This window comes from Leopardus geoffroyi, chromosome D3 (assembly GCF_018350155.1).
Source record: "Leopardus geoffroyi isolate Oge1 chromosome D3, O.geoffroyi_Oge1_pat1.0, whole genome shotgun sequence".
Taxonomy (NCBI): domain Eukaryota; kingdom Metazoa; phylum Chordata; class Mammalia; order Carnivora; family Felidae; genus Leopardus; species Leopardus geoffroyi.
In genome coordinates, this window is record NC_059339.1 from 9,495,614 (window position 1) to 9,522,383 (window position 26,770).

A 26,770-nucleotide genomic window follows, 5' to 3' on the forward strand; every position below is an offset into this window, starting at 1 on the left:
GAGTGGGTAGTTGCTTCAGGGCCTTGTCTTACCCAGTGTATCCTAACAAGTCACATTTGGGACAGTTTCAAAAAATAAAACCACCTCGGCTTGCTAGAAGGCCTGGTAAAAAGTCTCAGGCCTACCTACACGTTGATTGCTTTGCATTTGTAAGAGTTGTGTGCCGGGTCTCATCCTATCTCGACCCTTTAAATTCAGATAATTTTCCTTATTCTATATTTGGTTCAGCTACTTTTTATTAGTTTGGGAAGCTGGAGCAAAGGGGGGTAGGAAGATGAATAATCTAGCTGCTCACTATATTGTTGAGGGGATGGTTTTCGTGCTGTTTTAAAATTCAGGTCATTGACACCTTCTTAGGTTATTTAGATACAAGCTCCCAAGCAAATGTCAACCAGTGAGACACAAATTTCACACGGGGCAGAATCATTTCAAAGTTCGGTTATTTTAATGCAATTTCATTGTTCAAGGTAGTACGGATATCTTAAGTGGTTCATTTCCATCCTGAAGAAAATACTAACAGTTTCTATCTTATGTAATTTTGTCAAAATCAAACATGACTCTTTGACCTTTTTCAAAAACACTTTCTTTATGTATCTTGATAAGATGCTTTTTTTTCTGGAAAACATTTTTAAACCTTCAAGTAGTTTGGAAACATTTGCCTATTTGCTCATTCCTCTGGGCACAGCCTTTCAGGGCACTTATCCCACCTGTACTGAAAACCTCTGTTCCCCCAGCTGGTGGTGGGGCTGCTTGGTGGAGGTGATCATGGGAAAATGAGGAACGAGCAAGCTTTGTAAACTACTTCTAATTCTCGTAATTAGTATGCTACGATCCACCCCAGCTTCTGCAAGGTCAGACATGCAAGACAAGTACTTGGCCAAAAAAGCAGGATTCTAACTAGTGTAAAAATAGATTTTAAATAAAATAGAATCTCTATAGGAAAGAGAATTAGGTTACGCTTTACATTCCCACTCTTGCTTTAAGGTGTCTGCATATGTAAGTCCAAGGGGCACTTCCAGAGTTGGTCTGCCCTAAGTAGAATTTGAGAATGTCTGAGTACATTCATTTCACAAAGTTACAGGTGAGGGTTTCTGGGAAATGCTCCAGCGCATCCCACAAAAATGGATGGTGATTAGCAATACAGTTTGTGTGCTAACAAGGAACACGAAGGACATTTACGCCAAAGGGGATGAGGCCTAACCATAGGCTAAAAACAATTCTAAAATGTGACCATTGGAAAACTCTGGCTAATTCTAAAGCAGAAAACAAAACCCATCATTTCAGGGTCCAGCTACCCCTTCTGGAAGCTGAATTCCAACACGGGTCTTCCTTTAACTTGGCTTAATTACTGCGTATTATGAATTGCTTGACGTTAAGGTTTCTAGAGAAAGTACACAGCCCCTCTGTTGGCTCACAACGAGCACTGCACGACTGTTTTAAAGGGGCCCGGTTAAAATTCTAATTTTCGGATTTAGCAACAGCCTTTGGTTGTATCTTGAAAGCATAACTGAAAATCTGCCCAAGCTCCCTCTAGCCGCAACCTGAGCATGCAGCCCAATCTTTTGTAAACATTCAGAAAACACTGATCCTAGCAAAATACACAATCAGCTAGTCAGAGGCCTCGCTGCCCATTTTCACATGGATGATAAATCCGCTTGCTGATTCTTGCTAGATGCTAGGAAATCCACTCTGAGATCGGAGTCTTAGAGCAACCATTCAGCCTCCTCTTTACTTGAGGTTCATAATGTGGCCTGGAGTCATCGAAAATAAACAAAGTAGAAGCACCACCATTTTCCCTACACTGAGTCTGCTCAGCCTGCCCCAGGGCTGTTTGTTTTTCCTGGCTAGTCCTAGAGCAAAAGAAGGCTGCTGTGACAGGCTAGTGACTAAAGGTTTACAGGCCCAGCCTCTTTTCATATGACATTCAACCAATTCTTCTTCCCAGACGCAGGGAGGGGATGACAAGGACGTCAGACTAACACCGGGGAGTTTTCATAAATCTTCAGCGGCCAGTGCAAACCTCTCTTTAAAGCAGCTGCTAGACCTCAGGTAACGTTACCTTTGAGGTTACAAAAAAAAATTCGACATCTTAAACCGACCCCAGACCTGAACGTCAGATACACGGACTCAATAAATACAACGGAAAAATGCACAGCAGAGCTGGGGCTTCTATCAAGTAGGAAGGCAAAATGGTCATTAGAATGTCTGAGGTTAGTGAACTACTACGGTTGAAAACAGCAGCCACCTTCTAAAACACGGCCCATCTCCATCGGCGCTCCTAGCCAGCAACCCCCTACGTTTATCACACCACACGCCAGCAAATGAAAGATCCAAACAACTGCAGCTCGGTCCTCACTTGTACTTATTTAAGGTCCGCCCTCACATTTAGCTGAAGCCCCAGCACACCCTCACTGCGCCAGGGAAACCAGTCTCAGGGACGTCTGTTTCTCAGAAGGTCACTTGCCCCTCTTGCTGCGGCCTTTCCTGGAGGGCAGCTTCCCGCTGCCCCCCGAAGAGGGGGCGCTGGAGGCTGAGGCCATGGCGATGTTGATCTGTCCCTCCTGGATTTCCTGCCGGGTCTCAGCAGGCAGGTGGTTGATCTTCTGCTGTGTCTCCAGGTAGAACATGACGTCACGCAACTGCTCCTGGATCTCGGTGATCTGCAGATCCTTCTGGTCGCAGGTTTCCTTCAACACCCTCTCCTCCTCCTTCAGTTTGTTCTGCAGGAGGACTTGGTTGGCACGCAAACACTTGTTCATTTCCTGCTCCTCTCTGAGCTCTGTGGTGAGTTTGGCCACTTTTGTGTTTAGCTGAGTGCACCTTTTGCAAAACAAAGGAAGACAAAAGCATGTTTTTTCATTTGCCGACACAGTCCGCTTTCTGCTCTGGGATTGAACAGAGGCGCTGTGATCTCAGAATCCATTTAGGGACTGGACTCCTCCCTCCTGTGGCGGAGGGAGACTGCCACCACAGTCTCCACTGTGCTGCCACTGCGACTGCTGTACGAAGCAGGGATTCCGCTCTAGTCAGCGGCGTAACAGTTTTTCTAAGTCTCAGAAATTTTTCAATAGTGTAAATGATTCTACGATTCATGGTAAAACTTCTACTGCTCCTTTGTTTTGCAGTCTGTGGTTAAATAGATGGCTTACAGATAACAGCTACGATAAAGAAGTTATGAGGAAAAGTGACATTCTTGGAGAGTCAAGTGCTCTGACCTCACTGCATTTACTGGAGAAGAGTTTTCAAGAATAGGGAGTGCCTTATTCTTGATGCTCAATCTTACTCACAAGGCAAGAATTACAAATTAAAGCATCACTGGATATACCATTTTTATGTATCGGAATGCCAAAGAGCTCAACCGTGGGAAAAGAGGAACTTCCCCGCATTGGCACTGGAGTGCGAACTGGTACAAACTCTTCGGAAGTCAGCGTGGCAGTAACTCTAAAAACCACAATTTCACATGCCCTCTGACATACCTATTCTAGGAACTCATCCAATAAAATATATTCGAGACTGCACTAAAAGAAACATGGAGAAAAATGCTCATTGCACCATAGTTTATATTAGTCTAAGACTTGAGACAACTTTCAATGTCTATCAATAGGGGACCAGTTAAAATTATTAGGGAACCTCCATACAATGCAATACCATGCAGCCGTTACAAGTGTCAGTATGAAAAAAAAAAATCTCAGAAACGGAATATTTTACCAAACAGAATACCTAATATTATTCTATTTTTCTAGAAAAAAAGATATGTGAGACATTCATATGGGTACAACAAAAGATCTGGAAGAGTAAATATTCACTGGTACCATCAATGAATAGTGGTAATCTTTAGATAGCAAAATCTACAGCCTGGAAGAAAACTTCCAATTTTAATTCTTTAATACAGCTGAATTTGTTAGGGAGCTGAAAGTATAGAATATTTTAATTTCTATTAATCCTGTAGTATTGCTTTTAGAACAGCTTAAAAAAAGAAAAAAACCTTTGGGGCGCCTGGCTGGTTGTCAGTAGAACATGAGACTCTTAAATCTCAGGGCTGTTGAGTTCAAGCCCCACGTTGGGTGTAGAGATTCCTTAAAAAATAAGATATTTAAGAGTGTGGGGAAAGAAATAAAAAAAAAGAAAATATTTAAAAGAAAAAAAAACCTTTGGTGGAGAGTCTTGTGGGTGATGAAAAAATTTTGAAACAGATGATAGTGACAGTAGCAGGATGCTGTGAATGCCACTTAGTGCCACTGAATTATACACTTAGAGTGAATAGGATAAATTGTTATATAGATTTTACCACAATACAAAGAAAAACTATTAAAATAACTTTTGACAGTGGGGAAAACAGGTGAAGGGTACATGGAAACTCTTTGCACTATCTTAGCAACCTCTGTAAACCTGAATTTATTCCAGAATGAAGGTTTCTTCAAAAAAAAAAAAAAAAAAAAAAAAAAAAAAAACTCTTAAAAATTCTCCTTATTTTTCATCCACTGTCTGGAAGTAAAAAGCCAATTATTTTTGTGAATATACTTAAACTAGAAAGGTAATTTCCATGAGCAGCAACTATCTCCCCTATCACAGTAGTAGAGTATGTTCTTGCCATGCTGTTCTTGAATTTTTTCCTCCATATTCAACAACTCTGGCCTTTAATTCCTGCCTAAGGCCAGAATACACACCATGTCCGGCTCAGACATATTCTCTCTCCTGCCACTTCTCAGCCACCATGGCTCCGAGAAGCTGCAGCTCTGAGCACAAGGGAATTGCCCTCTACAGGCAACAGTGGAAGATATCTGCACATCCAGCGAGCACAGACATCAGCAGAGAGCTCTGCATTCCACACGGCACCCATCTGGCATGTGATGCTGTCGTTTTTAATCAACAGGAAGTCACAGTAAGTTTGCTCCATAAATAGGGAGACCCCTGAAAACCTAGTGATAGGCACCCTTGAAAAGGGAAGCGTGTTCATAGGAATGGAGGAGATTACCTGTAAAAATGAAATAGCTAAGTTAAAGAAGAGACCAATTACACCTACTTTCTTTCCACAGACTGCTTTTCTTTTAGGAGATCATTTAGTCTGTGCTCCAGATTGTCACATTTCTCAATTGTTTCTTTAAATTTGGTCTTCATGTTGTTAATCTGGAAGAGCAAACGGAGATCAGTTTCACTTCAAAGAGGCATAGTTTTGTGGGGTCTCTGGGGCTAACTTCACAAGCGTTTTTTCAATGACCGGTCTGTAACTTTGATAAACCAAACTAAGAAAAGGTGAGACAATCATTTGAAAGAACTTCTGTAACAGAAATAAACATTTTGAGAAATGCTTTTTTTTACCCCTTACTGTTTCTCTATACAAGGATGAACAACGGATCACAGCTAAACGGCAAGTGAAACTGCTCAGAAGTAAAGAGTGAGCTTCAGGCAGTAAAGCAGGAGACAGTCTGTCAGACGCCAGACCAGAGCCTCTTCTTAACTCACCACGTTTTTTTCCTCCTGAGATCACATTCCAAAAATTACCAACCAAATAATCTAACAAACTAATCTAATCCAAGAAAATTGTAATAATGGATTTTAACTGTTTGGGTCCCTACCCCCCCCCCCAAAAAAAAAAACCTCATTATTAAATTTTCTCATGTACCATGAAGCCACATGGAACATAAGCAGTTGTTGTTTTGAGTTAATTTATAAATGCAATATAGAGAGAACAAATTCATGTTACGTTGTCTTATAAACTGAAGAGAATTTTAAAATTCTGGCGTATTACGTGTCAGAAACCAAGAGTCTGTTGAAGTCTAGCTAAGCAGACATTAGATTCAGTCAGGTGTGACGATCTGCCCAACTGAGAAATGCCTCACCTCTACCAGTCTGAGGACACAGGGAGAAGACTGGATGGGAAGTAGTGAGGCTGGGTGGATCGTGAGGCAGTAATAGCTGAAAGGGCAGGAGCTGAAGGGGACTGAGAATTTAAATCCTATGGCCCAAGCACCAGCCAGATGTTTTGTAAGCAGTATCTCCTTTATATCTGATAAGAAGCCAGAGACTTCAGTGTGTCAACTTTATCAACAGTCTTATGGAAAGGTGAGGCAATATGCCCAAGGTTACCCAGCTAGAGCATGGTGGGTCTGGGACTGGACCCAAGTTCTAAACCTCTCTGCACTACATTGCAGGCCATAGCTGTACGGCAAAGGAAAAATGAGCTTTAGGCATTCATTAGGGAATGCAGTTAATCCTAAAGGGTCTTAAAAGGCAGAGAGAACCCTAAGCTCTCAAGGGTCTGCATGAAGCACTTTAGGTACCCCCCCCCCGTGGAAACGCCTAGTACTGAGGCTGTGTTTTGAGTGTTCCTCCTAGGGACTCAGGACTTGACACCAAGTGGCAGTAACCAGAGCTCGTCCTCCTGAGTGCTGTCAGAGGCATGTCCTTCCCATGAGTGCTCTAACTAAGCCCCATTCAGAACCGGTACAGCAAGTGACCCTGAGTTCCTCTGGAAAGGCACCTCCACCACTTGGAAGGTTCTGATAAAAACTACATCAACAACTTTGAACTGAAGATCTTTTTTGTTTTTTTTGACGTTTTTATTAATTTTTGAGAGACAGAGTACGAGCGGAGGAGGGGCAGAGAGGGAGGGAGACACACAATCCGAAGCAGGCTCCAGGCTCCGAGCTGTCAGCACAGAGCCCGATGTGGGGCTTGAACCCACCAACCGCGAGATCGTGACCTGAGCCGAAGTCGGACGTTCAACTGACTGAGCCATCCAGACGCCCCTGAACTAAAGATTTTAAAGCTGGTGTTAAGCCTTAATTTGAGAACCTTGATTTCTCCTCATTTGTAGGCATACCCAGAAACTGGGGCCAACGGGCCTGACATATGTGTGAGCCTGGCCCTGCCTGCTTAATTCCAGGATAACCCTAGCTACCACACAGATGAGACCTGAGCCTGGCTCTGCAGTCCCTTTCTGAAGACCTAGTTATGCCAGGGACTCACAAAATTACTAAAATAATCATTTAAGGATTTATTTGTTTCATTGTTGTTATCTTATTTCAGAGAGAGAAAGTACGCATGCACAAGCCCATGCGCCTACATGGGGGAAGGAGGCAGAGGGGGAGAGACTCTTAAGGAGGTTCCGCACTCAGTGCAGAGCCCAACATACTGAGGTCGATCCTATGACCCTGGGATCATGGCCTGAGCTGAAATTAAGAGTCGGACGCTCAGCTGACTGAGCCATCCGGGCACCCCAATTATTAAAAAAATTGAAAAGCCTGTATTACTACTAAGAGGATCAGTGAATTATGAACACTGTCCCTAGAACCTGAGAAAGGTTCTTGGAACTCCCATTGTATGTGAACCCTCAGAAGCTCACTGGTTTTCAAAATGCTTTCTTTGGAACCGTCAGGGTCCCTTGTACCTGCTGGAGACGATGGGAAAACCAAGCAGGTGAAGTTCTGGGCCCTCCATCTGGGTTTCCACCAAAAACACACCACTTTCCTCTTCTACCTGGTGGAGGAGTGAGTGGCATCTTCTTTCAAGGATTTCGCTAAATTTGAAAACCTGTGTCCTAGACAAACAACGCATCACGGGAACCACCGAAGCTCTAACACCTCAGCCTGATTTTCTTCTCTTCAATTTTGAAGGGCTCAGCACCATCTTGGTGCCACAGAAGCCCACACGCAGCTCCTCAAAGCAGCTGTTCCCAAGCTGACAAACCAACTGGCTGACTCAAATTACAAGTCCTCATGTACATACTTCTATTTTTTTAATGGAACTGCACAAGGCGTAGAAAACCTGATTGAATTAACAAACAAATCTCTTCCCAATCAAAAATACCAAAATACTCAAGTCTTTAAATCCAAGTTTTCTTTTTTCAGGGTACGTAGCAGGTATTTTGTTTCTTCCTATATTTAGTATAATACAGAGCTCGGCATACAATTTTAATACATTCTTTTCGATTTGGTAACCCTAGGTGAGAGTGTATGTTGGCTTCCCTCCCTTTCTTAAATAATGCTCAGCTGACAGCATTTGCAACAGCATATTTTTGCCTCTTCCTTTTCCTCATTTTGACTAATTTCATTCTCTTTGTGGTCTAGAATTTCTTGTTGCCTGACACTGCCTTCAGGGGCTATGTCTGTAATATAATGATGATGATTCATGTTTTTAACCACTTCTCTCTGGAATCCTGATCTAAAGTTAGATTACCGGGGTGAGCCGACTGATTTCCAAATTCTTGTTTTCTTTCTTCTCTCCGCCGCTGCCCCCCCACCCAGGCTTTATTGAGATACAACTGACATATGACAAAGGTTTCTTTTTAGAGGCAAAACAATTCTCTATCTCTGTATCAGCCTAAGAATGATTCCAGCATTCCTTTTTTCTTGTATTCTGCCTTCTCCCATCCCAACATCAGATAGCCCTGCCATGTGGCACGTCAGCAGCAGTCCAGACAGAAACTTACTTCCTCTGCTGTGTCCTTCTCTATCCGAACTATCTTGTTTTCCCAGTAGATTCGTTGAGATTCCAACTGGCTTGTTAGTAAATACGAATACTAAAAACAGAGAACAGACACCAACACATAAATCACTGTAGTTTCTGAATTTCAGTTAAAACCTGACTTTTATTTATTTTTATTAAAAAAACCAAAACCTGACTTTTAATGCCCTACAGAAGAGTAAATACAATCATCAGAACATGTATTACATCTTGGTTATTCTCTGCTCAACAAACCATGGGAATACAGAGATGTCAATTACACTCCTGACCTGGGGCTTACAATCTAGTCTGGACAAGAAAGCAGAGAAATGTACATTAGCAAATAAGTTTCTGTTCAAGCTAATTTTTTAAAATAATTTTTTAAGTTTATTTATTTATTATTGAGAGAGAGAGAGAGAGAGAGAGAGAGAGCGCACAAGCTGGGGAGAGGCAGAGAGAGAGCGAGACAGAATCCAAAGCAGGCTCCCGGCTCCGAGCTGTCAGCACAGAGCCCCACATGGGGCCTGAACCTGCAGACTGTGAGATAATGACCTAAGCCAAAGTCACACACCCTACTGACTGAGCCACCCAGGTGTCCCATCAAGCTAATTTTAAGAAGAACCCCAAGGTTTTTAAATCAAAGTATTAAATCAGCTCACCCCCCTCTAGGAAGCTGTCCCTGTCCCTCCCAGCCTGGGGTTAAGCACCCCTCTCAGCTCCCTTAGTATAGTGCCTGTCATTAACAGCACTTAGGATGCTAGCACTTAATCACCAGATCTCCCTGACTAGAATATGAACTCTTCGAAAGTGAGGGTTCTAACTTTATTTCTGTAGCCTCAGTGCCTGGCACATGCTGGACGTCAGGAAATGTTTGCTACCTGACTGCATGAATGAATGAACAACATGAATGAATGTGTAACTATTGAGAAAGGATAGATGGCTTATGACAGTAGGGTCTGGGAGGACGTCTGAGAGAAGGAGATATATGGGAGGGCTCTCAACAGAGAGGTGGAGGAGACAGGTAAAGACAGAGATCTGATTCCAGAGAACTACTGGACCCAGATGTGAGCTGTGGACATTTAGGATCTCTTCAAGATGAAGGAGTAACATCAATGAGGCTAGGGTGCAAGGTATGGGCAGATGGGGCCTATAGAAGGCCTGGGGGCATCATATTGAGAAATGTGGGCCGTGGAGTAGCAACATGACATCTGCATTTCAGAAAAACCATTCTAAAAGACTAAAAGGAGATCTGAATGTGCTTGTAAGCTAGAGAAGAGACGGAAGGTGCAAGAGGGAGAAAGGACAGATGGGAGAATGTGTGTGTGCCCCTAGAACGTATACTCCACGAGGGCAGGGAGTCTGTTCAATGCTGCATTCCCAGCACCAAGAAGAATGGCCGACAGACAGCAGCCCTCAATAAACATTTGTTGAATGAATATACCTAGAGTTAATGTGGAAGGGTTACTTCTAAAAACTTAATGTAAAAGGTTGAAACTTTTTCATATCAATACAATTAATGGTAAAAACATCAGCCTTATCTTAAGCCATTCTACTCAATCTATTAGACCATAAAAGTCCGGAGATGACCAAGCTTTCAAATATCCATTTCCTCCCAAGGCTAACCCATTTGTTTTTAAATTTTATTTTAACGTTTATTTATTTTTGAGAGAGAGGGAGAGACACAGCGCAAGCAAGGGAGTAGCAGAGAAAGGGGGAGACACAGAATCTGAAGCAGGCTCCAGGCTGTCAGCACAGAGCCCGATGCGGGGCTTGAACTCACAGACCGTGAGACTCTTAACCAACTGAGCCACCCAGGCACCCCTAAGCTATTTGTTTTTAAAACAATCAGATTGAAATTAATATAAAACAAGACTCATTTTAAACTTTTCCTTCATTATCGTAACGTTTACAATACACTAATTTTATAGTAGGTGGGATTTACTACTACAGTGAAAAATCAGACTGTGCTAATTTTGTTGTTTCTTCAACTATATATGAATACTCCCAAATGGCTTTAGACATACATATGTAAACATCAAATTCATAAAATACATACTTTGAGTATGTAAGCGTCTACTTCATAAAATGTCCAAGACATGTAAAAAAGCTTCCTGGGCATGGAAGGGTGCTACTGGGGTTTCCTCATTCTGACCTGCTCGGTTTCCAACTGCTACTGTGATGCCAACAGGAAGATTCTTAACTTTCAGTTTTATTGCAGCTAGAGAACCACCTTAACACTGAGCTTGAGACAATGAGAAACATCCCATTCAAAATAGTAAGACACAGTGAAGCGTAGACTTCCAAAGAAGAAAATTAGGCAGAATAAAAGTATTTTAATAATCCTCCACAGCAATGATAGAACTTTAAAAAAAAGTTGACATACAGAAATAAATGGCAAGAGTAAAAGCCCCGCCACTTTTTAAGGTAGGATAGTAAAAAGCAGTACAAAAAGGTACTTAGTAATTACTAACAAAGTATCTTACCTCTAACTGTAAGGCATCTATTTTCTCTTCCTGGCAAGTATCACCCTCACATTCATATTGTACAATTTTTCCATCTGTTTTACTTGCAACCAATCGATGGACATAATTATCTAAAGAAAAGAATGAATCAGTCAATCAAGGCTTGTTTCTTTAGAATGAAAAGGATCTGCATGGACTTTCAACTTGGCCAGAATTTTTGTTTTTACAGGTCTAAATTAAATGCCTTGCAATACTTCTGTACAAGTGGGCTAACTCACTTGAATTTAAGAAAGAGTCAGAGGGCAAGTATAGAAGTATTAACTCTCTTTATAATGTGTAATTCAGGCCATTTGCAGGATATAGTGTGCTATGGGGCACCCTGAGAATTCAAGTTTGCCACAGCAGTCAGGAAGATTTCAAGCTGTGAGAGAAGAGGAAGAGGAGAGGTTCTAAGGGAGACACGTTCATGCAGAATGAACCCAAATTAGAAAACAAGAATGGCCTTCACCTCCAGCATAGTCCCAGACTCGATGGTTGGTAAGCTGCATGGCATACGTGTGCTGGGTTTCCTCAAAGTGCTTATAAGCATGTCGACTTACATATCGTCCACATCCTATGTGGCCACATATTAAACAAATCCAAAGGTTCTGCCAAGGAGAAGACAACATCTTAATTAGTTGTACAAAAACACATGACCTGGCTCACTCAGAGTGGGAAAGGCCCTGACACAGAATGAAGGTGAATTGTTTCTATAGGAGTTTTGAATAAATATGTGTTTGAAATGCAAAAAGCAAGGGTGCTTTTATGGGTCATTTTCTCCCTCTGGTTTTTTAAGGAACTCTAGGGAAATGGCAAGACAGATATTCATAATTTATCAGTAAAAGCCTAGTCTTTTTCAAGAAACAAAAAATAAAAGCACAGAGATTTTTGCTTCAGAGTGTAAAATAACGTATTCATATTTCTTGCATGACCTTAGACAAAAGAAAACAAAAGCATCAGTCTGAAAAAGAATTTAAAAGAATTTAAGGCACACAGGGCAAAAGAAATCCCCAGAGCATTAAAGCTGTGTTCATTATTCTTTCCCACCAGCCATTACTTACTTCCTGAACGCCACACTCAAAACACTTATTCTCTTCTACTGGCTCTGGAGTCTGGCAGTATCGGCACACAGGACACCTGTGCAGGACACCGAAAGTGACAGCACAGATCAAATACAAAAGAGAGTTGTTACAGAACCAAAAGTCAAAAACCATATTTTAAATCTTCTGTCTCTCACGTACTGTCTGTTACAGTTCATCATAACTAAGGATATCACTCAAAGATATTTGCAAACAAAATGAAAAAAATAAACAAACAAAAAACAAAACAAAACTCCCAAAATCTTGATGAAGGAGAAAAAAAGGGAGGAATCTTGATCTGCTTCAAACCTTTTTTCACTCTTCTGTCTAAAGCTTAACCAAAGAGCTAAATATGTGCAGGTTAGAATTAGGGATGTAAGATAAGCTATGAATTTTATGTCTGGTTATCCATAAAGTATTTTTTTACTTCAAACAATCTACCTTACCTCCATTTCCCAAAGATCTAAATCACTCAAAATGTACCCTGTCCTCTCTAGATTGCTCCTAAGAGTTAGAACTAAAATCTGTAATAAATTTCACCGCCATCAAAAAAGTTGATATATTTCCTGAAATGCACATGGTATTTTACCATACAATGAACATGTGGAAGAGGATACCAGTGCTAAGTACTCAAGTTTCAATTTACAAAAAGCCAATAAAAATGGCACTGAAGCTAAACCCACAGAAACAGAGAGAAAGGTAGATGGACACCATGGGCTGCGGGGAGGGCGCAGTAGGGAGATGTTGGTCAAAGGGTACAGGATCCAATTATACAAGATGAATCAATTCTGGAAAACCGGTTCGCATCAATGTGAGTATAGTTGACAATATTGTATTGTTTTTGAAATTTTCTAAGAAGACAGACTTTGGGTGTTCTCACCACACACACAAAGGAAGAAAGGAAACTGGTAAAGAGGTTGATAGATACATGCTGACTGGCTTGTTTGTAAATATTTCATAATGTATATGTATGTTGAGTCATCAGGTTGCACGTTAAACATTTTTTTAAATATTTATTTTTGAGAAAGAGAGAGAGAGACAGAGTGTAAGCAAGGGAGGGGCAGAGACAGGGAGACACAGAATCCAAGCAGGCTCCAGGCTCTGAGCTGTCAGCACAGAGCCCAACACGGGGCTTGAACCCACAGACTGTGAGATCATGACCTGAGCTGAAGTTGGATGCTCAACTGACTGAGCCGCCCAGGTGCCCCATGTACATTTTAAATATATACAATTTTTTTTTTTAAGTAAACTTGGGGTACCTGGCTGCTTAATCAGTGGAGCATGTGTCTCTTCATATCAAGGTCATGAGTTCGAGCTCCACATTGGGGATAGAGGTTACTTTTTAAAAAGATGTTATTTATTATTTTTTAAGTAATCTCTACCCCCAATGTGGGGCTTGAACTCAAGACCCTGAGATCAACAGTCGCATGCTCTAGTGACTGAGCCAGCCAGGTGCCCCTAAATACATACAATTTTTGGTGATCAGTTATAGTTTGATAAAGCTGGGGGGAAAAGGCATTTAAAAATCCATTAATGCTTTTATTCTCAAGAGAAAGTAACACTAAGTACCAGTCATGAATATTTTCATCAGGCAGGCAAAAATGATAGAAAGTGGGTTATAGTTGAAGCTAACCGTGAATCGGCACCAAGAAGAAAGAATGCTTAAGATACACCTCACATCCTATTTGTTACCCAACTGAGTAAATGAAACCAAGGAAAGGAAATAAGCAGGAAGAACATGAAGTTCCTATCACAAATGAGGAGTTTCTTTCTGCATTTCCTAAGACAAAGCTAAATGATCTAGTCTATCTCTGTTTAGTATCAAAAGAGAAGCCAGACACACACCCTGACGTTTAGAGCACTATTATCAATAATGGCCACATTATGGAAGCAGCCCAAGTGTCTACCAATAGATGAATGGAGAAAGAAGATGTGGTATATATATACAATGGAATACAACTTGGCCATAAAAGAGAATGAAACCTTGTCATTTGCAATGACCTGGATGGAGCTAGAGAGTATTATGCTAAGTGAAGTCAGTCAGAAAAGATAAATACCATATGATTTCACTCATATGCGGAATTTAAGAAACAAAACAAATGAGCAAAGGGGAAAAGAGAAGAAAGAGAGACAAACCAAGAAACAGACACCTAACTATAGAGAACAACCTGATGGTTAACAGAGGGGACGGGATGGGGGTGATGGTGGTTAAGGAGTACACGTGTGATGAGCATCAGGTGTTGCACGGGAATGCTGAATCATATTGCACACTTGAAACCAACATTACACTGTATGTTAACTCTCTGGAATTAAAATTGTTTTTTAATGTTTATTTATTTTCAAGAGACATAGAGAGGCAGAGACAGAGGGAGACAGAGGATCCAAAGTGGGCTCTGTGCCGACAGCAAAGAGCCTAATAACGCAGGGCTCAAATTCATGAACTGTGAGATCATGACCTGAGCTGAAGTTGGACACTTAACCAACTGAGCCACCCAGGCACCCTTTTTTCTTTAAAAAAATTTAATGCTCATTTATTTTTGAGAGAAAGAGAGAGGGAGAGAGAAATCACTGGAATTTAAATTTTTTTTAATGTTATTTATGAGAGAGAGCATGCACACAGTGCGGGGAGGGGCAGAGAGAGTGAAGGAGACACAGAATCCGAAACAGGCTCCAGGCTCTGAGCTGTCAGCACAGAGCCTGTCAGGGGGCCTGAACTCAGGATCAGCGAGATCATACCCTGAGCCAAAACCCTAGAGTCAGATGCTCAACCGACTGAGCCACCCAGGTGCCCAGGGACTAGAACTCACTGGAATTTAAATAAAAACTTTTAAAAGAAGCTGGAAGACAAATTTGCAGAAACAAGAATGACAGCTGTAGTGAGCAGCACACAGCCATTTTTTTTAAAAAATCACAACACTGATCATTTTATTATTCATTATTATTATTATTTTGAGAGAGAGACAGTGAAGTGAAGTGAGTGAGAGGCAGAGAGAGAAGCGGGGCTCACTTGAAGCAGTGCTTGAACTCACAAACCGTGAGATCATAACCTGAGCCGAAGACAGATGCTTAACCAACTGAGCCACACAGGCGCCCCAAGCAGCAAGCAGTTTTGTCAAAGGTACAAACTAGCTCTGTCACTCCTTCGATCTGTGTGGCAGCTGTGGTAGTGGTTGGATTAAAAAACAATATGGTGCTTGGATGGCTCAGTCAGTTAAGCATTTGACTCTTGATCTTGGCTCAGATCATGATCCCAGGGTCATGGGATTGAGCCCCGTGTCGGGCTGTGTTGAGTGTGGAGCCTGCTTAGGATTCTCTCTCTCTCTTTCTCTCCTTCCCTCTCCTTCTCTCCTTGCTTATGCTCTCTCTTAAAAAAAAAAAAAAAAAAAAAGTATAGTGTATTTACTGAGAAAAAGAGTCCTTAAAACAAACAAACAGGGGTGCCTGGGTGGCTCAGTTGGTTAAGCATCTGACTCTTGGTTTTGACTCAGGGCATGATCTCGCAGTTCGTTGAGGTCAAGCATTGGGTTCTGTGCTGAGAGTGCAGAGCCTGCTTGGGATTCTCAGTCTCCCTCTCTCTCTCTGAGCCCCTCACCCCCGCTCATTCCCATTCTCTCTCTCTCAGATAAATTTTTTTTTAATTAAACAATAAATTAATTCTGCAATCTTATTTCCTACATTATGCCAGAATGAGCTTTCTGGAATGTTAAGGATGATCCCTGAGAATTAAAAAGAGAAAACGGAAAAAGTTACAAAAATCACCTTACTGGTATTGTATATGTAGTATTCTATGACATACCATCTCATTGATTAAAAGATGATTAACAGTTTATTAAACCCTTCCTTCCCCTTCAAAAATAACTTTTGAGTTGTCATCTTATCTTCCTGAGGAGATATTTGGGGAAACCTTCCCAGAATATCCTTCTCTGACATCTGCATGTGTCAAAAAACTACCCTCCAAGACTTGGTACCAATGCTGCCTTCTCCACGCAGCCCTTCTTGGCCACCCTCAGTGGGGAAACCAACTCTACTCTCTCCAGTTTCTACCTTGAATTGGATTGCACTTATGCACAGGTGTAAACTCCCTTAGCTGGCTGAAACTCCCTGCGGAGGATCTACGTTTGATTCTCTCTCATCCACCCCTAGCACTATTCGGTGCGTATCATACTGAGGGCGGAAACTTACTTGCTGAAAGAACTGTGTGTTTTTGAGGACAGCCGTGAGGCTTGTCTATACAGACGGTTGAATTCCAGTCCCAGTTCTGGCCTTCTCTGCAGGATGCTTTCAACATGCTATGTTTCATGTCTGGGTCTCAGTTACCTCCTCTGTAAAATGAGGAGGCTGGACAATATGGTCCCTGAGCCAACTTCTCACTTTAAAATGCTATGCTCCTGGGGCAGTTAACCTGCACTGAGAGTTGAACTGTAGTGGTAGGGAACAAAGAAGCGTCCAGAACTTAAACGGTGTAGCAGACAGACACAAGGACACAAGATACAGATAAATACTTTATGGAGTGTGTCCATCTCAGTGGGGCTTTTTTCGAGGGAAAACCCGGGGTTTATTTGCTCAAGGGTATTTTCTGAGCTCCTTACGATGCGCCAGGTCTCCTGCTAGGTAAGGGCACAGCAGTGAACAAGCCAGACAAGGTCCCTGCTCTGTGAAAGCTGGAATTCTTCTGGTCACTTGGGGGTGGAGAACAGATTCCTCTACATGTTCACCTTCCTAACTTCTGGGCTTTGCCATGTGATCTTGCCCTTCCCATGCGCATCCCCGCCCTCACAATGCCTTCTCTCAGGTCCCCCTCTTTCCTTGGTTAACGCCTCCTCATCCTCCTGGAGATTGCACTTCTCAGGCAGCCCTGGCTGTTATCAGGGCTCTACTTCCCTAGTCACAATGCTGCACACTGCTCCTTTGTAACACCTGTTATAGCTGTGACTGCACATTCATTTGTACAATTATTGGATTCTGTGCCTTCCTCTCTCTACTGGGAAACCCAGGCCACTGTCTGATTTACTCGTCTAGCTAAGTCCCACAGCACAGTTTACAAAGGGAGGAACAACCCTTGATTTATAATAAAACGGAACAGAACAAAACAAAGCAACAAAAAAACGTGGTACAACTTACCCCTCAGTTCTTTGCCTGTGCTATGCCACCATACAAACAAGGCCTCTATTGCACTGGGAAACAGGAAGGTGTAGGCATGTGTGTGCTTCATACTTAGTGACTGCTATTACCACTGGCCACTGAGCCCTCAACAACATGCTAAATTGAAAATGTGAGATTACTACTATAGCCCAATTGGTAAGAAAGCCAGAGTAAATGGTAAACATCAAGTGCAAGTGATAAATGAGACTTCAGACTTAGATTTCATTTGTGTATAAGAGCCTCAAAGCTAAGCTTCCCCCCCCCCCCCCCATTCTCTGGCTTTTGGAAGCAAACAATTCATGCTGCTTTTGGAAACTCCACAAGGATTTTGAATCAGCATACTAAGAAGGACGTGGTCTAAGGATGCTGATTCCCATGTGAACAGAGGAAAGTGAAGAAAAATGGAAGGCCCTTCCGTGTGACCCCTTCACCTTTGTAGTGCCCAGGTGTATAAAGTCAAGCGCTTAGAATGGCTCATTTTTGGTGGTGGCTGTTTTTAATTCTGGGAAAGGGTGATAACAGGCTTTGGCAGGGTGAGAAATTAGCTCTACACTCACGTGGTGTCGTCCCAACGCTGCAGGCACTGGCTGTGGAAGCTGTGGTTACATAACGTGGTGAGGATGCCATTCACAGACTCGTCCATGCGCTCCAGACACACCGTGCACTTGGGGAGCTCCGTCAGGTCCATCACGGGGAGGCTGGCACCCTACAGGGAAACACCTCACATAAGCCTGACTCTTCCTCCACAGTTCTAAGAGATCTGTTTTTAACTAACTAGTTTACCTGTTGCTTTCTGACTCCTGGTAGGATGTTTTCAACATTTCTTCTCTGTGCAAGCAGTTTAAATCGGTAAGATTTTCACTCATACAACAAATATTGACTGAGCCCCCTTTATACTCATAGCACTGTGGACATGGTGGAGAACAAGCACACAAAGACCCCTGCCCTCATGGAGCTGATACTCTGGAAAGAGAGACTAGCTGCCAAAAGCTTAACAGAGAATCTCAAATGTTACCAGACTCCAAGCTCTACTTCTAAGGGTATGGAACTCTAACAACGTAAGTGAATGAAAGCAGCCGAGTAGAAATGGGACTGACTGATTTTTCCACAGAGTAAATGAAAACGTAGCACTTCCTACTACGTGATAATAGCATCAACAACACTGGTTTATTTATTCATTTGACACACACTTATTGAGTCCTTGCTATGTAGGCCAGACACCCGTTCTAGGTTTGGAACAATGGTGAGCAAAGCAGATTCGCCAGATCCCAAAGCACAAGGTCAGGCCTTGTCCTCATAGAGCTTAAAATCTGGTAGAGAGAGGCAAAAGTCAAATTTATGAAAAAGTATAATTACCAGTGGTCATAACTGCTATGTAAGAAAAGTACAGGAATCTATAATAGGGTGTGAAATAGGGGCATAACGGTCTGTGGTCAAGAAAGGCACCCCACCCCCACCCCCGCCACCGCGATGTCTCCCTTGAGCCCTGTGAGCTGTAAAGTGAGCAGGAATTCTTGAAGCAAAGATGAGACATACATGTAAGGACAGGCTGAGGAAAAATCACATTAATCTATGGTCCCTGAAGAGTAGCTTTCTATAGGAAATCTCTCAAGAAGCCGTATTCATTTAGAGAAAACAATCTCCTAAACTGAAGCCTTACATAGCACCTGGCACAAAGGAAGCCTGACTTTATCATCAGTCAATTTTTATTTTACCTAACCTAATGATAGAACAATCAAACCTGAATTTCTTTCTATCAAGCTGATTTCAAGGTAAAAAGACCTTTAGGTCTCCTTTAAAAGAAAGGAAATCTTAAAAATATAACAGAGTTGAATCTACTACTTTCTTTAGAAGATGATTTAAGTGAGCTGAACACATTTTGTAGGAAGAGGTCCCACAGACGATGGCAAACCAGAGCAATTACAAATTGTTACCTAAACAGAGTTAAGGATCAGGACAGGGATTAAGGGTTGATATTTGAAGAAAAACACTTTAGAACATTCCTATCACCCTAAAAAGAAACCTTGTACTCATTGCAATCACTCTTCATTCCTCTCTTTCCCCATATATATCCATACCTATATCCGTATCTATATATCTATACGTGTATATATGTTCTATACATTCTTTTATATATATATATATATATATATATATATATATATATATATATATATACTTGTATACAACATATACGTAAAATATAAGAATGATGCACACTTACATCTTCAGATTTTAGTACTTCAGCCCTTTCCACATACACCAACTGGCAAACATCATCTTCTATCGAGTTGAACTGGCGGCCGTTGCACGCCATATAAAAACTATCTGCGTCGGCCTAGGTATACCAACGGAGAAAAGGAAAAAATTAAGAGAGATATCCTGAAAACATGCTTTTATTCAAGATGCATAGCTTCAATTATTCTCTTCATCAGCGTTTAAAATTTATACTTAGGAGAGAAAGCAACTGTCAAAAGTACCATCTACGGAAGCAGGAAGCAGGTTCATAGGTGAGTCAAACTCTGTAGGTCAATATCCCGTGTCTCTACAATGTTTCCTGATACATCACAATCTCACTTAAACCAGCAGAAGCTGCTGAAGTGCAAAAGCTGACAGCCAGTATGACTTTAATATGCAACCAACAACAGTCATCATTTCCCTTGATATCAGTATTTTTTTCCTCAAGTCAGGACTTTCTCAGCAGCTAAAAGCAAACACTTATTTTTGCAAAACTTAGAACTCAATCATAACTGATGATTGTTAGCAAAGAGTTCTTTTTAAAAAACGTCAGCATCTATGTTAGGGAGAGTAAAGGACCACAGGTACTGGTATGGAGGAAAAAGCCAACTCCTTCTCTTCAATAAGCCAATAATACATCATAGATAAGGATCCCATTGGGGGGTTTTAAACAACCTAGTGTAGGGGCGCCTGGGTGGCGCAGTCGGTTAAGCGTCCGACTTCAGCCAGGTCACGATCTCGCGGTCCGTGAGTTTGAGCCCCGCGTCGGGCTCTGGGCTGATGGCTCAGAGCCTGGAGCCTGTTTCAGATTCTGTGTCTCCCTCTCTCTCTGCCCCTCCCCCGTTCATGCTCTGTCTCTCTCTGTCCCCAAAATAAATAAACGTTGAAAAAAAAAAAATTAAAAAAAATAAATAAAAAAATAAACAACCTAGTGTATCATATTGAAAGCAAAACCTTTGACCAAGATCAAGAGGTTTAAGATGAACCAGTCTTTAAAATACAAATGGTCTTATTCCTTGAGGCGGAAGATAGACTCAGGGGAAACAGTCCCCTGTAGGTAAGGCTGCAAAGGTACCTGTGCATTTGTGAATATGAACACAAGTAAACCAAACCTTCTAGTGTAGCCTTAACAGAAAATAACAAAGACATGATTTCAGTTTTTAAACTCAGCAATTTTTAGAGGCATCTGAAAGGCCGAGGTTTGTCTAGATCTTACTCCCATTAACTTACAGGCATTAACCCAAACACAGGAAGTTGTGTGCTTTGGCCCTACCAATGTAGACAAGTGCGCAGGGCGGGGGAGTTGTCCTACAAAAGGAAATGCCACTTTGTCAGCCTCTAGGATGAGATACAAGTCTGTACCAGGCAAGAGTCTTGCCTGTCTACCTTCATAGGATTCTAAACCTTGTAGCAAAAGATTGCAAGCTTCTTGGCACCTTTTAATTTCACTCCAATGATGTAACTCAAGTGTGGATTCTTGATTATTTATGTTTTCTTAATATGACCAAATGAACTAAGCAGCTGAGGAAGGATAATCAATTCTGAACACAGATTTTGATTTTTTTTTTTGGAGGGTGGGAGTGGGAGCTTCCTTTTCAGGAAACAACTGTATTGGGTACAGTGCATTTTAACTTCAAAAAAAAAAAAATTCTTTTTTTAAAGGCTCTGAGCTGTCAGCACAGAGCCAAATGTGGGGCCTGAACTCACGACCTGTGAGATCATGACCTGAGCCCAAGTCAGATGCTTAACCGACTGAGCCACCGGGTGCCCCTAACTTCAAAATGTTAAGAGCCGGTTCTTGGACAATAAATCTCTTAACTACTAAGAGGCAACCTAAAATGGCTTCCCCCATTCTTCAAGAGCAACGTCTTTTTCTTCAAATGCTTTGGATGAGTAAGCAGCACAGTGAGCAACTGGATTTGTGTACTGAGGGAAGTGACCACTGAAAGTGAGGGCCACAGGTCAGCTTTCCAGGGCCTCAAGCACCACCAGGAGCTGGCTACACGTGTGCCAGCTGAGGAAAGGCAGACTCCTCCTCAGACCTCCAGCTCTGTGAATGCTTGCTACGTGACCGAGCTTTCTCAGAGGAAGGGTCAGTTTGTGAGCATGTGACAAAATCTACTTAACACCAGACAAGCGATTCTTTTCTTGAGGGAGTTGTGTATCCATGACAAGGAAATATATGTTTTGAACACATAGATCTCTTTCTTTAAAATCTCGGTATTGGAAATGTAGCTTCGCTCGTTTGAATATTCACTAAGCACCCAGCATGTGCCAGGCACGGTGCTATGTGCTAGGACCAGAGTAAAGAACAAAATACACATGGTTCCTACTTCAGCCCACCGCTGAAATGCACAAAAGCCTGAAACTAACTGCAAAAAACACAGAAGAAACAGCTCTTTTATTTAAAATGCTTGCATTGTATAGAGCCCAACATTTTTAAGAAGCCCAGTTTGGGTTTTTTTTTTTTTTTTTTTTTTGAGTCTTTTGTTCTAATTGTTCTCTTCCCAGGATAAACTTTGAAAAAGAAAAACCCATTATGATCAAGGTTCCTTTACTGTCACAGTGATCAAAACTATAGTGTGGAAAATATATTTTTGCTTCTCAAAAGATGGGTCTCCTAGGCTGTCCCAAGCATGCAAATGAAAGTGAGCCAACACACTCTACAGAGAGCTTCTCTCTCCTTTTCGGTCCTCGAGCACTACAAAACTTGACCCCCTCCAGCCTTCCTGTGTTCTGATGAATTACAAATTCCTTACCCGAAGACTAAGTTTTCTGACGGTCACGGTACAACCACGTAAGCGTTATCACTCTAGAACTACAGCATAAAGCTGAGGCCAAAAGAAGTTCAAGAGCTTATAGGAGATACAGAGGATTACTCTTTTTAAAAATTCTCTGGTGAAAAAAACCCAAAAACTTCTCTGGTGAGAAAAAGAAAGGAATAAGAATACAGTTAGCTTCCCAGGCTACAGAGTCTGGCTGTCTGTGTTTGAAATCTAACTCCTGACACTTAATTGGCTTTGGGCAAGTGACTTATCCATGTGTGTTTCCTCAATTATAAAAGATGAAACTAACAACACCTAGCTCATAGCATTGTTGAGAGGACAAGGAGCTAATATGTGAAAACCACTTATGTGGCCTGGCATCTAGTAAGTGCTTAATAGTTTTTACCTTTTGACTGTTTTTTTCACTAGGGCCCAGTATTAATTTAACAACTTCAAGTCTTATACCAGGAAAGTGTTTTTAGAACTCAGAAAATCCCTGATAGGATGAGCCTCAGACCCTAAGATCCAACATTAGCAATAAATAGTACAACTCATGATTCTCAGATCAAGGGTACTATCTCCATGGGGAAGGGCCAGCACACTGTTTCATTTGTCTCAGAACTAATAACCGTGACCTTGGGCCACCAACATCTGGTTAAAAGACAGGTGGAGAGACTGCAGAAGTACAAAGAAAATCCATTAACAGTAGTAGAAACTTTCCACAGCATTACCTGCACACCACAAAGGGGTGGTCCTTGCTATAGTTTGTGGGTTTATCAGACTTCAGACTATTTAAAAGGTCTAATAAAGCTCTTAAACGTTCTTCCCCAATCGGTGACTTTTCCTGTGTTACTTGCTGATCTCCTTTAATTGTTAAGTAGGAGCTATAACTAAAATATTGCCATTACAATTTCTTACCAACAGTGACTATCTCCCTTTCCCCACACTTTCATCCAGTCCTACCGGAAGAAGCATATGCCCTAGGATTAAAGTGAGGCCTCAAATCTCAGTTCAGTCACTGGGGGCAATCTACTAACTTCTCTCTGCAGTCAGTTTCGTTTGTCAAACAAGGATAATAACAGTACTTATCTACTTCACAGGGCTGTAGTGAGGACTACAGGAGATAATACACGTTAAGCACTTGGTGCAACGAGTGGTGTAGAATTAAGCAGTCAGTAAGACTGCACATTATCATCATTATCCTTCGTATTACATGTGCTACCAGATTTAAAAGGTACCACTTGCCCACTGTTTGCAAAGCTCCTCAGTGACCATGGAAGGTCTCCCGACAGTCAGTGAACACAGCTGTTTAAGTGCTTTTCCATTTTCACTGTCACCTTGTGAAGTCTAAGTCTGCATGCAGGAAGGTTCATTATTTTAAATGTCTCACTTCAATGGTGGGGTATTCTGTAAAGGTTAAAGGTAACAGGCACGTACCCTCTTGTACACAGAGTGCTACACTAAGGGTTCTCTTTCTGTGGCCCACAGAACAGGCCCAAACATAATCCAGCCCTCACTTCTCTTAATTTCCTCCCCATGGCCAACGAATGACTGCTACTGCCGTCAACTCTGGATTTCTGCAATGAGGAAGGAGAGGACAAGTGGGCCTCGTGTCACGGCTCCCTTTCACCCACAGATCTTGGTAACTGGTCGGAGGCAATGGCAAATGATCAAAAGGCACACCCACTCTTTGTCAATCTGTAAGCCAGAACTGTTGATCTGGGGCAAGTTCAAGAAGGCTGTTTCCTAATGAGGTGAGAAAGAAGTAACTTTTGACAGAGCTGCATTTCTCAACCTAATGAATGGACAAATGTAACAGCCATTAAAAACAACAACAACAAATTAAAACCTATGGGTAGGATGGCACTTAAATAACTTGGATAATACCTAAAGCTTATCTTATTTTCATATTCATACAAATATGAATGCATACGCTTCACTATGAACATATAAAACCAAGAGAATATTTTCCCAACACCTTTATAACTGAGGCCCCCGGAAAATGTTGCTGAATGCAACAAATGAAATGAAGTGAATGGCAAAACCTTCTTATATCAAAAAGTATCTGTAATAATGTACAAGTACTTTTCAAAATAGAAAATATCACCATCCTTTCACTGCTTCTCTCTGTGGCAGGGATTTTCAAGCAGAACTCTAAAGCATCTTTGATACTTCAAGGAACATCCCCAAATCTGTCACCAACATAAATATAAAATGGATTTTATTTTCTAAAATGTGCCAAATAATAATTTTTAAAAGGGGAATGAGAAAAGCAGGGGCACAGTGTCATAGTGGCAAATAAGAATATGGTATCAGTTTCAAAAAGTTTGGGATCTATTGCTCTACTGGAATAGTTACTACTGGATAAATAAAATACAACCCTAGATTTCATACCCAATCCGCTCTATAAAAAATTATGGGTATGAATTAGCATTGTGTGTCTGCTAATGAATTTAGAAGGATTTCTAGAATGACAACAATACCCTCAAAGATAGGTATATATCAAGAGTCTTAAGTGCAAAATGCTGTAAATCACACACGGCTAGTATCACACAGTTTCAAAAACACAGTTTCTGTGGCAAAGAGATTTTTAATATCTTAACTTTTACCTGTGCACTAAACTTTATCAGCACCATATATTGATTTGGAGTAGAGTCTCTGATGATTTTCATTTGTTCAATTACTTCATTAAATGGGGCGACAAACTTCATAAGGTCATGACTGGTCATTGTAGCAGGGACTGTGAGAATACACAGCATGGCACTGCGCCTCACATCTTCTTTTAAGGAGGTCATCTTACTAATAAGACAATAATTAGACTGTCTTGAATAGATGAGGTATGGTTAGTTCAGACAACACTAATTAGACAACTTTTATGTCCAAGAAAATAGAAAAAAATAAACCTTGTATTAGTTCACAGATCAATTTAAACAGAGTGTTATAATACCTGAAAACACACGACCTGGGTAAAAGCAGAATCCCTTCAACATACCTGCAATAGAGCTTACGGTAAGCTTTGAAATGGCCTATATTACATCCACCACTGAAATTTTTAGTCTTCAGTTAAAAGCTTGTTACGCTTATAAATCTGCAGTTTGTGTTTTATTCTCATTAGCTTTTCAACAATAATCTCTCATTAGGTAACTTAGAAGCACAACTCTGTTTTTCTTGTCTTCTTCATTTTTAAATTTTAAAATCACTATTCTGGAAGTTAAAGAGAACTGCCCCCACGAAGGAAGAGAGGTGGCCAGAGTAAGTTTCAATCTACAAGCTAGTGGGCAACTCCAACTATGGACTTCTCTCAAGGGGTTTAGAAGAGAAGAGAGTTCTAAATGTAAGAAAGAATTCAGAACTAGGAAGACGTGACTCTGAAGATTACAGAAAGTGTTGTTGGGTAGGAATAGCTGGAAGAGAGGAAAAGAAAAAAACCTCCTGCAATGCAATTTGCTTCTGAAATGCTGCAAATTCACTTCAACAGCTGTGCTCCAAAATGGTGACCCGAGTGTCCACTGTCTCCCAGTGGGGACCTAGCAAACACGTTAGGGCAAGGACAGGCTTTAAAGAGATCAGCTACCAATTATCCAAAGGGCTGATAACCCAGATTATTGATTATCTAGCCAAATGCTTCCTTTCCTTTGGCTTGTTATAAGTTTTGTTTGGACCACAAAAAAGGGTAAAAAGAGATGATGACATTGTAATCCATTAACTGACTTAACAACTTCTTTAGTAAAGATTTGGTGGGGATAGGAGGGCACAATGATGTTATGAATCATTTATAATTTTTCTTCCTCTTTTTATCTTTCTTTCTTTCGATTTTCCAATCATCTTGCATGCCTACCTTCTAAGGGAATATTTTCTTAAGTATTTTCTCAAGTGTATCTACATATTTCTTCTATGAGAAGAAACTATGACCCAATCTATAAGATTAACCAAATATAAAACATCTAAGAATTCTCTAATACACAATATATGAAAGTACTATGTTTTTGAACCTTAAAATATCCACTTCCCTTCAGGGCAAGACATTTTTCACTGCCCTAAGACAAAAAACAGACCAACTCAAAAGGAAAAGGTTTTTTCTTACTTTGTCTTGTATAGATGCATAATACCATGAACTATTTCAACTGATGGGTTTCCACTAAAGAACGAAATCTGGTCTGGAAGCTGTTTGGATGGAGAATCGGGAGCAGCGTTTATGCATTCTATACTTTGATCTTTACTTCTCTGTGCAGTGAGAGATGCTTCTGAAGACTTCCTTTCTTCCATTGTGGCTTTCAGCTCATCTTTCACAAATCAAAAATTAGCAGATTATAAACTGATAGGAAATAGGTGGAAGGATTCTAATTAGGTTAAAATTTTGAGTCAGAAAAATAAACTTGGACAGAGAAACTGTAATGAATTGCGGTAAGAAATGTATTTACACCACAGTCAAGTTTGGGGGATCGCCTAAACTTAAAAGCACTCTTTATCCCATAAAAATTTCATTAACACCCACAGAAACTTAAGGACGGCTCTTACATTTGGCAGCACCGTAATAAAAGCAGGCGTCCTCCATCACGTGCTCCTAAGTGGGACATTCAGAGCTATTAATTTTGAAAAC

At 41.2% G+C, this 26,770-nt stretch overlaps 1 protein-coding gene across 2 annotated transcripts in view; it reads right to left on the reverse strand.

The window, feature by feature from the left end:
* Nucleotides 1-423: 423 nt before the first annotated feature.
* LOC123587324 (BRCA1 associated protein) overlaps nt 424-26,770 on the reverse strand; it is a 96,744-nt gene continuing 70,397 nt past the window's right edge. For both annotated transcript variants that reach the window (XM_045456989.1, XM_045456990.1), the window contains 10 exons: nt 26,255-26,453; nt 24,780-24,969; nt 19,392-19,505; nt 17,725-17,873; nt 12,008-12,083; nt 11,416-11,554; nt 10,929-11,038; nt 8,432-8,521; nt 5,024-5,127; nt 424-2,820 (listed from right to left, as the gene is read on the reverse strand). In XM_045456989.1, the coding sequence (XP_045312945.1) occupies nt 2,457-2,820; nt 5,024-5,127; nt 8,432-8,521; nt 10,929-11,038; nt 11,416-11,554; nt 12,008-12,083; nt 17,725-17,873; nt 19,392-19,505; nt 24,780-24,969; nt 26,255-26,453 (1,535 nt within the window). In that variant the 3' untranslated portion in view covers nt 424-2,456. The remainder of the gene's footprint in view (nt 2,821-5,023; nt 5,128-8,431; nt 8,522-10,928; nt 11,039-11,415; nt 11,555-12,007; nt 12,084-17,724; nt 17,874-19,391; nt 19,506-24,779; nt 24,970-26,254; nt 26,454-26,770) is intronic.